The 14,360-nt window shown below is 47.7% G+C and overlaps 5 protein-coding genes across 5 annotated transcripts; 3 read left to right on the top strand and 2 right to left on the bottom strand.

Moving 5' to 3' along the window:
• Positions 1-141: 141 nt before the first annotated feature.
• Positions 142-693, top strand: BP5553_06935 (UPF0220 protein; the record flags this gene model as incomplete). The annotated part of the gene is made up of 2 exons (XM_032015558.1): positions 142-544; positions 593-693. The coding sequence occupies 2 exons, from the start codon at positions 142-144 to the stop codon at positions 691-693; spliced, it is 504 nt and encodes a 167-aa protein (XP_031867827.1).
• Positions 694-791: 98 nt separating this feature from the next.
• Positions 792-1,873, bottom strand: BP5553_06934 (DUF410-domain-containing protein; the record flags this gene model as incomplete). Its single annotated transcript, XM_032015557.1, has 3 exons — positions 792-1,434; positions 1,486-1,779; positions 1,830-1,873. The coding sequence occupies 3 exons, from the start codon at positions 1,871-1,873 to the stop codon at positions 792-794; spliced, it is 981 nt and encodes a 326-aa protein (XP_031867826.1).
• Positions 1,874-4,323: 2,450 nt separating this feature from the next.
• BP5553_06933 (uncharacterized protein) lies at positions 4,324-6,463 on the top strand (the record flags this gene model as incomplete). Its single annotated transcript, XM_032015556.1, has 2 exons — positions 4,324-4,459; positions 4,506-6,463. 2 exons carry the CDS (start codon positions 4,324-4,326, stop codon positions 6,461-6,463), a joined length of 2,094 nt encoding a protein of 697 aa, XP_031867825.1.
• Positions 6,464-8,588: 2,125 nt separating this feature from the next.
• Positions 8,589-10,467, bottom strand: BP5553_06932 (Uncharacterized protein; the record flags this gene model as incomplete). The annotated part of the gene is made up of 3 exons (XM_032015555.1): positions 8,589-8,812; positions 8,875-9,491; positions 9,536-10,467. 3 exons carry the CDS (start codon positions 10,465-10,467, stop codon positions 8,589-8,591), a joined length of 1,773 nt encoding a protein of 590 aa, XP_031867824.1.
• A 2,100-nt stretch (positions 10,468-12,567) lies between these two features.
• On the top strand, positions 12,568-14,298 carry BP5553_06931 (Phosphoinositide phospholipase C; the record flags this gene model as incomplete). Its single annotated transcript, XM_032015554.1, has 1 exon — positions 12,568-14,298. The coding sequence occupies one exon, from the start codon at positions 12,568-12,570 to the stop codon at positions 14,296-14,298; it is 1,731 nt and encodes a 576-aa protein (XP_031867823.1).
• Between the last annotated feature and the right edge of the window lie 62 nt (positions 14,299-14,360).

Below are 14,360 nucleotides of genomic sequence, written 5' to 3'. Positions count from 1 at the left end.
GCCCCAAAGCCTTCCAGGTTACAAAACACTTCGAATCACAGCAACCCCACATCTTCAACCCATACCCACAACATACGATAAACGTTCGTTCCACCAATGCAAACGTATTTTATTATTCCGATATAATTACAATATTGCGCGATGGCCGAAAGACGGCATGCAACATCAAGCAGCACACACAGCCACCGCAGTACCGGCGTGCGACGCAACCTCTTCCACCACCAACTCAGCCGGCGCCCCACCACCTCGTCAACCTCTACTTCCGCTGAGACCGTCAGACTAGATGTCGAACACGAATCAGATACATCGGATATCGTAATAAGGGATAAGAATGGGGAGTTCGAGATTGGAGATCCGCCGATGCAGTCATTTGATGAGCAGGAGGAGGGAGGAAATGATGATACACATGAGGATCAGAGTAAGAAGCAATCACATTCCAGAAGGCGACCAAGTGCTGATGGCGGAGAAGAGGAGAGGCAGCGGTTAGCAGATGCTGTGAAGCATCATCAGCGGGATAGAAACCGTGCCCCTAGTGAGCCGGCGGGTAAGCTCTGATTTGTTTGCGAGTCGTTCTCATACTGAGGGTCAATAGAGTTACTCGAAGCCGTAAGGTCTAGCCTCCGAACGAAAGTCGCAGCGTTAGCAGACGATAATTGGATGCACGAAGCAGAAGCAGATCCTACTATTCGGTAGCGTTGGAATGGGTTAATTAGGGTTTGCATACGGCGTTCAAGATACCCAGGCGTTATGGAAAACTATTGCTTAAAACTTGTATTTGCATAGTATGGAATTCAGTCTAAACCCTCTGCTGCCGGTGCTGCTGCCCCTACACGTTTAGGCTGTGGTTTCGCAGGAGCACCACCCCCTCCAAACATGCTGCCCATCATATCAAACAACGGATTGCCCTGCCGTGGCCTTTGTATACCGAAATACATCTCCCCAATGGACAGCAATGCCTCATCCCAAATTTCGACCTCCTTGATATGGGTCGCATATTTGGTCTTCAGCTCTCTGAATAGGTCTGCAGCTCCCTTTTGAACAACCAATAAAAGCAAGCCTAGGAAGTTCAGTAGTGGTAAACTCGGATATATCCTCATGTCCGCAGTACTACTACTGACATCCTGTACCGTCAAACTCTTGTTATCCTCCGCCAATCTACTCGTGAAAAGTCGCAGTGATCTCGAGGCATCGCGTACATTGCCCGTAAGGAGGTAGGGGAAGACTACACGAGCAGCGTAGCGTGCCGCAGTATGCGAATCGTCCTGTTTGTACCATTCATACTCCATCTTCACAAAAGCTTCTGGCGAGTCCTTTGTGCCTAGCGTAAGGTGTCTTTCAGCCTCATAAACCTCGTGTTCCTCCGCATATAATGATCCCGTAACATGATGTAAATCCGGTTCCCCAGCGGGGTACTCCCCGCACTTCGAAGACCATCTACACTACTATTAGCACCGCTCGTCTTCTTCAATGACTCCTCCGCCTTACCCAATCATTTCTGTAATAAACTTCTTCCTCGTAGGTTCTTCGCTGTCAAACAGTCGTAGCAGAGTCAACAGTTTGCCCTTGTTGCCCGCATCCGGCTTGAGCTCTGCTTGTTTGTAGACATCGATCAGGAGCAGACCCAGATCACCACCACTTCCCCCTTGCCCCGCTTTAAGTAACGATGATGCGACATTGAAGATGATATCTATAGCTGCGGCCCAGTTCTCTTGCTTGACATAACGCGCCGCGACGACTCGGGTTTGTTGCTGGGCTTCATAGTATTGGCCTTCTCCAATTCTGTGTGGAGGTTAACAACGGGGCGAACACTTCGTAGTTGGTTGCCTTACTTTTCCTGCAGTCGAACAATGATCTTTTCTATCTTTGCGCTCATTTTCAGTTTTCCGAGTCTAGTTGCGGACCTATGCCAAAGCGCGAAAGAGTTCAGCTATCGAAAATTTGGAGGACGTTTGTGCCTGCCAGCGTTCAAGATTCTGACCCTGTAAATAGTTGTGAACTCCAAGTTGAGCACCGTGCATACTCATCACGTGACGCATACTGTTGCCGATCGTCTAGTCGTCTTTTATCTGTTGCGGAAGGGAAATGCCTCAGCTAGACATGATTATCTCGACGACTACCTACCTACTGTAGGAATAGGTACATGCTTCCATCCTACAACACTTGTTGGTCCGCACACCTTACTCTTCCTCCGGTTTATTTATAAAATGGCCACCCGAGCGAGAAGCATATTTCAGTCCATCCCCTGGTGTCCGTCTCTCATCGATGATCCTACATACACGATCACTCCCACCAGCTCCGAGCGCCCAAGCAGAGCACCAAGGATGAACTCATCGGTAAGACGCTGAAGACCGACCAGACAATCTCAGCATGCCTATCACTGTAAAATAAACCGCTATCATCAGGTGCGCGGACTGGGGAGGTTCGAACTCTCCTTGCACTTGAATCCGGTGTCAACGGTTATCCGAATGTCTGCCATGGTGGGATTGTTGCTTCAACGCTGGATGAGGTCCTGGGGATTTTGCTTACCGCGAATAAGGACTAGGAGCAGGAGATGCAAGAGCTACTACGGGGGAATCTGCTGAAAGGCTGGCTACGGTCACTGCAGAATTGACTGTCAAGTATTTGCAGCCAGCCACAACGCACCAGACGGTCTCTGTTACGGTCTGGTTTTGCAAGAGAGACGGACGGAAGCTTTGGCTGAAGGGAACCATAAAAGATTAATCAGGTAGTATTATGGCGCGGGGGGGTCTGTGTTTGTGCACAAGCCAAGGGAGAGGTTGTAGAAGCAGGGGCAGATGGACGGACGGACGAGGTTGGATGGCACGACTCGGATTCAATATTGGCTGCTGAAATCTCAACCACTAGTGATGTTACGTATACACGCACCAATTGCTGTGATCTCGACGAGGTGGACTTGCACCGTGACATACTCTCTGAGAAGGGGGATGAACGGGCAGTTGGCGCACAAAACTTGGTCGTTGAAGATGTTCCCCTTCGTGCGATTGAGGTACTAGGCACAGGGCCCCAATTGGGTCCGGATATATTCTACTTTATCTCACCTTTGACACGAGAAGGTCTGCATTCATTGGCGGACCTGGTCGATGCTGTCCAGAGGATAACACTCTAGTCAAATGGTGCATGCCGAGTCACGCTCCGGACAACTTTGTTATATTGCTGTTTCCCTATGACTTAAAGCCATTAAGAACCCGGAAGGGAGAAAAACTTATTATTAAGAGCGGCCCTCCAGGAGGACTCCGCATCTTCTCAGCAAGCCTAGCGGCCAACAGTGCAGACCACTAACAGGAAATCGGGCTAGGAGCTGCCCCAGGGTGCTTTTCACCGGTTGAGCCTAGTTTTCGCGGAGACGAATATTAAGACGAGTGAGTCCTGGCGCATCATATCGCCTTGCCTCGAGATCTATAAATTGCACATTACTAACGCCCATCAGCCATCATTCTAGCATTCCCAATGTGGAAGCGACGTTCGCAAAGGCAATCCGGCGTTTCGCAATAGCCACTCATGACACCGCATGCTCGGACGACCATTTCAGTAAATGGGGCATCTAGGTTAACAGATAATTGGAACGAGTTCGACCTCATTGCCAATTCCTGATAAACGGTTTATCTCGTCCCCTCATAACGAGAGAATTCTCGGTCACAGGGTAACCCGTGAGCGTTTACTAGTGTGACTGTACTGCAAAATCAACCAGAACTACTATCTGTCCGGCCAGAGTGAGGTAGTAACAACACTGGCTCTAGAGATCTCTTGAGGATGCAAAAGATTTGGAAAACTTTCCACAAAGGGCAGCGCAGAGGTGGAGTCACCCTGCCATACGAGTCGGAGTAGGCGCGGATCGCTTAGATGCTGTATGAATATCTACGACCGCCAGAGCGAAGTTCAATTATTTTCTGTTCGTACCCCTGGGTACTGCTTGTTTGACGTTTGGATGAATCTGAGGAAGATGGACAAACATCATGCCTCATGAAAATCTTCCAGAAGGGCGACATGAGTCTCAGCACGGGAACACTCGTACAAGTATGTAAAATGTTTAGCTAGTAGTAAGTACCCCTAGGTAGGGTTTAAAGGGGTCGGGATAGATAGGTCGGCAATTGTAGGATCCGGATACGGAAGGGGGAAAGGAATGAGGTTACACCAGTCACTTCAGCCTTGCTGCCTTGGCGACACTCATTGCATCGCCGCACAACCAACTACTCTCCAGGTTTGATCGCACAGGTCACTAACTGACTGAGTCTCTCCACTTCTTTGAAAGATCCCGATTATTGAAGAGCTCCGTGAAAAAGTACTTCGCGTTTAGTTTCTACCATGGAGGGCGAGTCAGCACGTTGCGACAAGCGCAAGGCTGTATCAGTATCACCAGGGCGCGAGAACAACGAGAATTTATCCAAATCAATCACAGCGATGGGTACCGATCATAAGCGACGTTGCACAGGCGGTAATGGTAAATCTTTGCCTCCAAGCCAATGTTTACTCATGGTTCTAATCAGGTAAAGATGATCTAGTGGCACCCGCTGCTACGAGCTCTCCTATGGCCGATGCTGATATGGTCAACGACGGGGAAAACACACCTTCTTCCCAAAACTCGGATGATGAGGTCGAAGATATGGACGAAGATGAATATCTAGAAGATATGATGGATGATTCGGAAGATGACTTACATGATCACGGCGATTATTTCGACAAAGAGGGCGACAGAGGTCCGCCGGAGTCCGAGGTAGAAGAGCAGGAGTATTCACTAGGCGAATCCGTCGCTGGTCAAGTCACAATCAAACTCTACCTACAAGAAGACGACGACGAATTTGAAATGTGGATGCGGACCATACATGTCCGTTGTAGCTACGACGGAAAGGAAATTGGAAGAGGGTTTGGCAGATATGTGAAGAGGGGTTGGATCAGATCGAACTTCTGGCGCGATATGGGAAAACCATGTCAAGAACTTTCCACGGTTGCGTTTGAGACTTTTGACCGCTACGGCCGTCTTAAACAGGAGTTCATAGATCATATCGTCCGCAAAGGTACTGGTTGCTGGGCCAGTGAACTCGACCGTGGCTCTCTTTTTATTATCGAGTACATGCACATCGAAAGACCTTTTCGCCGGAAGGGCGTGGGAAAGATATTGGCTACTTCCCTTATTCACAAAGCTCGTGCTGAAGGAAGACACCCCGCCTTTACACTTGTCAACCCAGGGTGGCTCACTCACGATATTAGGAAGGATACAGAGGGAAAGTCGAATCGAGAGCAGCGAGATATTCGTATTCGCGCTCGAGAAGCTGCGGTATCTTTTTACCGCTCACTGGGTTTCCGTCGGATTGGCGCATCTTACTGCTTTGGTCTTGCTACCGACCCTAATCATAAAGCTCATAAAATTCTGTCAGTTGATGATTTCGATCCAGCAAAAGAGCAGGCGGAGGAGGATGATCCAGAGGTGGGAGACAATGAAGAGACAAATTTTGAGGGTTTCTTTGCAGATCCAGGTAAACATTCAAAGAGTTTAAAGCTGTTGCAGGATCGCCTCCCCCTCCACCATGCGACGATCACTCTCCCGGACAGTGAATGTGTGAAGCTCTACAAAGAATTCAACAAGCCAGGAAATTCTGGAGAAGATTGGGCGAAAGTGGACCGTTACCGCAAGAACATCTTACACGTCGCTGCTTGCGAGCTGAAGGTCAAAAGTGTACAGTGGTTGCTGGAAAATGTCGACGGGCACCAAGTTCTCAGCTCTGCCAGGAACGTGGAAGGGTATACTCCACTGGAGGCACTGAAATCCCACCTCGAGTTAAAACGAACTATATACGAGAGGGGAATGATGACTATCTGTGTGTCTGACGTATTTCCTGGGTTCCCTGCCGAAGCTATTGGATGCCTCGCCGCTCTTCATGGGAACGGGATGGGTACTGGCATACAATTTCTACGATTTAAGTTTGGATGTACATGCGGCGAGTGTATTGACGGCTTCCTCTCACCTCGTATGAAGTTTGCACTTCTCTGTCAGGCGGAAATAGGCCACGACATGTTATCCGACGACGTCGTTAATGAAGATGGAGACACTTGGTGTCAACTGCAGGAGGACATGATCATTCATGTGGCTCTAGATATTCAACGGAACTTCATCACCAACAAATCCCTACGACAGGGATTCGGAAATATTTTCCTTCATGCAGCTATTGCTCTCCGAGCCAACACTTCTCCCACTATCGTTAATATTCTTGATGCTTGGAGGGATTCTAATGAGTGGCCCCCTGTGACTAAAAGTTTTTATCAGCAAGGAGGCTCTCCAGCGAGTGCACTGCGCATCATCTTTGAGCATGCAAGGGATCAGGATGAGTGGGCAGGGGATGGAACGCATATGAATGACTTCGAGGAAGATATCACTGATTTGCCACAGTGCCGAAACGATCATGAATTTGGATTTGTTGCTTTAGCTTGTGGTGTGCCACATTTGTGAGCTGGGACTATGATTCCGTAGTGTGGGGTTTCAGTGAGTTACTCATTGCTGATGGGGTAGTAGTAGGCTTTCATACTAGGGTTTAAAGATTTGGCTATCTGTTAAAGGAATGTGCTTTGCTTTTTTCCTTTTTCTTTCCTACATAGCTTGGCTTTCAACTTCCCACTGAACAAGCTTGCTCTATAAATCAATTCCCTTTGAAAGAATGATATGGATACTTCCCTTGAATACGTGAGACAATACACCGGATTCTTTGAGCTCCAATTGGCAGCGGAGACTTACCGGGGAATTTTCCGATGGCTTGATAGTCGAATAAGAGGATAGCACATATCTGTAACAAAAATAGGCTCTCGAAGAGATCCTTGTACTAATTCGACCCGGTGAAAGCAGTCATAGCCGAGGTGTCGAAATACACTCTCTGCCTCCAAATTCTAATTTGAGTCATGTTTGGGATTGCTCGTTCGCCTCGCCCTGACTCGCCTTAACTCACCCAGTATTTCTGAGAAAGCAGCCTTGCTCACCTTTTCGGTCTAAAGTATAATTAGTTCAAGTTAGGGTTTGGGTTCGATAGCTAGCTGTTATCACCTCTCCTTCGACTCCCCGTGCTTTAGCCGCTGAAGCGACGATTCCATTTCCAGCTTGGTCATATTATTAATAGGTTCCATGTAACCTTGTGAGTTACAATTGGGGGCTATTATATCTAATGCTGCAATGTCACCGCAGGCACTGTGTGATGACGCGCCCTAATTCATCTGAATCGGAGTACCACAAACGAATATCCCAACTGAAATATCGGCAAGCCACCAGCATGCGAGAATACCAGCGAAAGCGGAAATCGTGATTTGCTAAGCATAAGTGGTATATTACTCTAGATAATGATCAGGGGCAAGGCTTTACTGAGAGCTTGCGAAGTGCTTTGAACGAAGTTCCTAGCAAAGAAAACCTGGAGATGAAGAGCCAGCCCTGGCAACAAGCGGGTATGGATCGAAGAGCAGAGAGAATTCTTTTTGGATAGTAGAAAGTTGCCTCATATTCAAAGTAAACAGATGTCAGTCTAAACCAACAAAGTTAGCAGCTGTCGAAGCATATGTAAATCTATTCTACACATTTGAGTTTGTTGAATCAAATCTGATGGCCAGCTGAAAACGAATTGGTCAAGGCTATTTTTTTTTCTCCGCCGTTATATACCACCTCGTCTTTGCTACTCGGTACGATTAACAGGAGTAAATTACCAAAGCAGTCACGAGCGGGTAAGTTTCTACCTCAAAAGATACGTTTCTCATACGGATCGAGATGAATAGTGCAACGACAACGGCCGCAGAAAGAATAGGAAAGATAACACTAATTGTAATAATCAGGGCGTCATAGTTATCCGGCGGGTTTGCTGCTGCTGAAGAGACTGGCATTGTCATGATAGAAAGAATGTTCGTGCTTTGTGTCGGAAATATATTGAGCATGAGGACTCTCACCGAGAGTTCAGTGGGATGGAAAAGTCTTGTGGCTACCGAAGCTCTACGAAGTATTCCTCAGCGAGTCTGATAGAATTTAGCAGCCGGTGCAATCCTCTAAGCTAGTAGGAGAAGGCCGGCATAACAATACTAAGCGCCCGGATTTTTAACCCTAGCTTCTACTTAATACTAGTAAACCGATTTGCAATATAATCTATCTATAGCTATTAAGAACTTGTTAAGTAGTAACTGCTATATAACACGCCTAGGACGCAAATATATTATATCTATTACAGGAAACTTTTCATAGTACGTTCTACTACTATAGTTGTTAAATTAACGTTTACAGGAGGATTAGCCTTACTATAAAGTACTAATAGAACCTCTATTATAGTAATACCCCTATTAGCAATTCAAGTAAAACTTTTAGACAAGAATATTCTCTAGTTGGCATTCAGTAAGCCAACCGTGCGTTGAGTTGAGTTCCAACTGCCGAATGTAGCAGGTTGATATACGGATTATAGATATTAGCCATCTTAATCACGGCAACTTTCAAACCGACACTACCATTGTTCGCCCATGCGTCCTAGCATGAATTCGTTGACCCACGCGTATATACCTAACAATGTTCAGCCATGTCTTTCTTTCGCCAATGTCAACAAGCGCGGCTTAGCAACTCAGAGCTTCACATTTAATAAATCTTCCTTTATCAAATCCGCCGCCTTCTCTGCCATAGCATACAGTGTACTCGTTAAATGCCCACTGACTTGAAAAGGCATTACACTCGCATCTACAACCCTGATATTTTTCGTGCCATAAACTTTCAACCTACTGTCCACTACCCCGCCTAGTTCTCTAGACATCATACTCGCCGTTCCCAGCGGGTGGGAATTCGAAGAAACTACTCATCAATATCAACATCCTTTCAAGCCGAACCAAAATTAAGAATGAATGAAAACTCACAAGAACCCTTAACCCAGTCACCCCACTCCTCATCTGTGGCATTTCTCGGAAGGGCCTCAAACCCAGGACTCAACTCGGTAACCATACCCCGCATATGGTCCGTATCCCAAAACTCCCTCGTCCATTTTGCGATCGCAATTTGGACTTCGAGATCAAAATCAACCAGAAAGAAATTCGGGTTGATATCCGGATACAACTTCGGGTCTGTGGAGGCGATATGAACACTTCCTCTCGAGAAAGGCATCAGTAACCAAAACGCTGAGCCAACAACTCCACTTGGTCCCAAGCCGAAATTCATCGTGGTGCCAATGATTGTTTCAGCATCTGGTACACCACGGGATAAAAGGGCGTATTGAATTTGGAAGAGTTGGTAGAGGGAGGTAGCGGGAAGGGAGCTGTTGATTGCGGCGGATACGGTGCTTGCCCACAATTTGAGGCTCGATGATGATGGGAGATTAATCCGGATGTCGGCAAGGGAACCAAATGTTGCGTATGCCATGGTTCCGTTGAATGCTCTCTGGGCTTGGAGAGTGATGGCGGTATTGGGTTGGTCTTGGAGATTCTCTCCAACGCCAGGGAGGGGGACTTTGAGCGGTATTCCGTATTTGCTTAGGATCCTAGGAGAGTTAGTACTGAGGTTTCAGGGGGGGTTCCAGCTTACCCTGGATTTCCAATACCTGAAAGCTCAAGGATGGCTGGGGATCTGAGTGACCCTGCAGAAACAATGACTTCTTTCTTAGCTTTCAGCATGCTAACTGTTCCGTTTGCAGAAGTGATTTCAACACCGTCTGCGATAATCTCTGTCGAGTCCTTCCAGATGATTTTGTTGGCGGTAGTCTTCAGGAACACGTGAAGATTCGGTCGACTCTGAAAAGGATAGTAATATGCTCTCGCGGCATCCTCTCGAACATTGGCTTCCCGATCAAGAGTGCTTTGCCAGACTGTGAATCCACGCACATGACCTCCATTAGAGTCAGGATTATGAGAAATACCCAATGTGCTCCATGAAGCCTCCACTTCGTCCACAAAAGAACCATTTAGCAACCCATAAGAATACCCCACCTTCAATAGTCCTTTCTCTCCATGGTCACTAGGAACGTAGGATGCCCCCGCCTCTGTCTGCGCGACTGTAGGAACAACAAACTGTTCACTTTTCTCATAATACGGCAATAGACTCTCCCAGTTCCAACCCCTATTCCCAATTATCCCCCAAGAATCGATCTGCGCCTTTTCAGCCCGAATATAGGTCATGCCATTAATCGTACTCGTCCCACCCAATGCTTTCCCTCCGTGATAGGCAATTTTTCCCCGACCTGCATACTTCTGTTCTGTAGACTCATACTGCCAGTCAATCTCCGTCCCCAAAGCTGCCGTGAATTTGTTCAAATCCGTTACGTTGGGATTGCTGAATACAGAATCGCCTGCTTCAATTACTGCAACATTGATGTGAGAGACTTCTGAAAGCCGACTTGCAACGACGAGGCCACTAGTACCTCCGCCGATTATTATGTAGTCGAATGAGAGAATTGAGGCTTGGGATGATGCGAAAAGGGACAGTGCGAGGAGTGAGGGATGGGGAGACCATGGCAGCATGATGAATTGACCAATATTTTGGCGATTGTATGCTCAATGAACAGAAATAATTATAATAGGCAGTATCAGAAACATGCGATGAAGGAAGGAAGGACGTATTCTAATATTAGTTTTGATCTCAGTGCCACTCGGCAGCATATTTTTTCGGCAATTTAGGCCGTAGCAGTACTCACAGCCTTGCCTATCGAAAACGAAATATCATAAGGTACATAAAAGGAACAGATCTTACCTACCTTGGTACCTAGGTAGATGTAACAGGGAAAGATTAGATGTATCGACCGAGAAAGACGCCGAGCTCCTCCCTAGACATGTAAGCATGTAAGCATGCCCACTTATGTAACATCCTTGCCAGTTCCCCGCACCAGGCATGAGTAGAGACGAAAGTAAACAACTACCCGTATAATCTGCGCCGAATCTTGACAGGAGTCAGCTCAGGTTAGAGTAGCGGCTGCTCAGGTTGAAAGACGGAAATGGACTTTGGTGAGTCCTGAGTACGCTGATGAGTTAGCTGGATTATACTCAGGGAATCCTCTTTTAGCTCCCTCGCAAATCGGTTATAGTTTCCATATTGTCTAAATCTAAATCTTACTAATGCCTATTATCTAGAATATAGCTACCTCTTTAAACCTATTAAAACATTATAATAGTATCTGTTCTCGCTCCCCTTTCAAACTTATAAAAGTTCTTGCCGGAGCCGATGTAGATCCAAACTAGGTTATTTAGCCTTAACTTACTCTATTTAAAGACTAGACGGCAAATTGGTTACTACTTTGAGGTTTGGCCGCTGCTTTCTACAGCCGACTTGCCAAAATCTCGCACTACTCAAGCTCGCGTACCCAATGACTAAGGCGGCACGACCCTAGCCGACTGCAAGAACACAAAACCTTGACAACTGCTTCTCTGTTCTCTTTCCTGCTTTATAAGGAGCCTTTTCAGGGAGCAGAAAATGGATGCCCATCATCCCCTGGGTAACTTAAGATAGTGGCCATTTTATTTCTTCGTCTATTATCGGGACTAATGGCCCGGTAAGTTTGGGATGATTGCGGTTTGATTCTATTCTACAGTCTGCTGCTTGATAATTCTGCCCGGGGGAGGGATAGAGGGAGACTGTTAAAGGCGGAAAGGGTACAGAGAGTCTGTATTAAGGCGAAAGGAACCTACGAGGTAAATTTGATATATCCTTAAAACGGGAGACAAAGTTATCGATTTTGGCGCAAGCCCTTTTTAGACCACTTATTCTAGCACTGTCTTCTTCAAACTTTACATACTGGACGGTTCTGGAGCGACGCCTGACACGTGCGCTCACTTATACTGACCGAACAAGTGGACTGTCACGTGCCTCTGCCACGTGATCCACATGGGGGGATATATACCCCTAGAAAAGTCGTACTCTCTCTTCTTCTCTCTTTAGTTTAATATCTTCGTAGTTATGATTAGAGTCGAATAGAGAGATAATTCTTTAATTAAGGCACTCCTATTTGCATTCGTGACAAAGGGTTGTGTGGCCTGGACTATGGTCGGACTCAGCCCGGACCAGAGCCGAGCCCCAATAGAATAGCGCTCCACGCTCCCCGTGATACGCTCCTGATAATATTCTATAGCTTTTTTTAGGAGTTCTACTATTTATATAAAATAGGGTATAGTGTTCCTAATAGTAAAGTTATACTAAGTAAGGGGAATATACTATGTAGTACTTTTCTTAACTTAGTAGCGGCGCGAATAGCTCTATTCTACGGTGCTGTTCGGCAGTCCAGTCCAGTACAGCGGTGCAAGTTCGAATACTGGTTTAGTCACGGGCGAAGGACGACCCCACCAAATGCCACTTCCGTTTCCTGAACTGCGGCAGTGCAGATCTGCACCAAGCCTAGGGTTCTGGTCTCTCAGTCCGTTTGGCTTTCGGGTACAACTTGCTTTTGCAGTGCGGTCTGTTTCCAGCGCGCCAAGGTTCCAAGGCCACAGCACTACCCCGCCAACAAACCCCTCCAAAGCTGAGTCTTAGTCGAGCGAAGAGCACCTCTCATCGTATACAATTCATCTGGGCTAGACCATACTGTGCCAATACTCTCAGAATTTGAGTCCGACCCCGTACGGTTGCCTTCGATGCTTTCTTCACGCCTAGCCAAATTAAACCATTTCTCAAAGTCGAAACGAGAAGACGATGACGACGACGTAGGAGGGGAGATCGACTCCACCACCGTCGCAGGAGGCGGCCACGGTGCTCGCCAAACTGCCATCACCAAGAATCAACTCAGAGTCAGTCAGGCCCTAAAGTCATTCCTCGTCCATGAGAAAATCCTATCCACGGAAAACGCGGGCCTAGACAGCTTCGATCAGCCGACTGAAGCAGTACGGGCTCTCCTTGACAAGCCACATATCAATGTCCCATCGTCCGTTACAGACAGGTCACACCCACTGCCCGACTACTTCATCAGCTCGAGCCATAACACTTACTTGATCGCCCATCAGCTTTATGGGAGCTCTTCAGCCGATGCTTATGAGACCGCGCTCAAAACGGGCTCGCGTTGCGTTGAAATTGACGCTTGGGACGACGACGAGAATAATGAGGAGCCCAAGGTCACGCACGGGTACACACTCGTATCCCATATCACCTTCCGCTCAGTTTGCGAGACCATCCGCGATGTCGTTGACCAGGAGGCAGCCGAGTCGATCAATGAACAAGCCTACCGAGCAGCACCCATTCTTTTGTCCCTTGAAAATCACTGTAGCGCTCACGGGCAGCTGCGTCTTGTTCAAATCATGAAGGAGGTCTTGGGCGACCGTCTCCTAAGTCAAGCCGTTAGACAAAAAGGCCACCAAGAGCAGCAGGGTACCGACGACCATGTGAGCCTCGAAGAGCTCGGATCTAAAGTTTGTGTCATTGTTGAGTACCACCTTCCCAACGAGATCGATACTAGCTCCAGCGACGAGGACGAAGAAGAAAAGCAAGCCCACCAAGCTTACAACGAAAAGAAGAAAGCTGCCGCTCCCGCCGGCATCGTGTCGGAACTCGCCGACTTAGGCATCTACGCCCAGTCAGTGAAGCCTAGCAACAGCTCATGGTTTGTTCAAGGTGAGCTCGAAAACGGCCCCCACCATCATCTCATAAACATTTCGGAGTCCGGGTTGGCATCCCACATGCCGGTTGAGAGCGAAAAGATTGCTCGCCACAATGCGCAGCATCTCATGCGCGTGTATCCCAAGGGCACCCGCATCTCGTCCAAAAACCTCAAACCGGTCCCCTTCTGGGGTGTCGGAGCCCAGATATGCGCACTCAACTGGCAATCTTTCGGTGCCAGTGTGCAGCTTAACGAGGCGCTATTCAGTGGCTCAGATGGATACGTGCTAAAGCCTGCGGCCCTCCGCGCTGGTGGCGACGGGAAGCTTAACACGGGCAAGAGGAAGAAGCTGCGTTTCCACGTCGCTGGAGCATCAGACGTACCACTCCCAGAAGGCCGCGAAGCAGACGACATCAAGCCGTATGTCACCTGCACGCTCGTTCATGCAGATGACTTGGAGAATAATCCACCCAAACGCAAAACGGTGCCCTACAAGCACCACAAGCTTGGCTTCCTGCACAAAGGCGAGAACCCACCGCCAACAGATCCGGTCTGGAACGAGACGCTGGAATGGGAATATGAGGACAACGAGCTGGTGTTCCTTCGTATGCTGATCAAAAGCGATGATAGCTTTGCCAGCAATCCAATCTTTGCGGTTGCCGCAGTAAGGATCATGTATGTGGCGCCTGGGTGGAATTTCATCCGCATGCTGGACTTGAAGGGGAGGGAGACAAAGTGTTCCTTACTTGTAAAATTTGAAGTTGAGGATATATAATAATGAACCGGATGGTTAAGATGCATCCCTACCGTGTTGCTTCAGCCAAAAGATTTCTCCTA

This window comes from Venustampulla echinocandica (genome assembly GCF_003357145.1).
Source record: "Venustampulla echinocandica strain BP 5553 chromosome Unknown scaffold_5, whole genome shotgun sequence".
Lineage (NCBI taxonomy): Eukaryota > Fungi > Ascomycota > Leotiomycetes > Helotiales > Pleuroascaceae > Venustampulla > Venustampulla echinocandica.
This window is presented reverse-complemented; position numbering and strand designations above follow the sequence as displayed.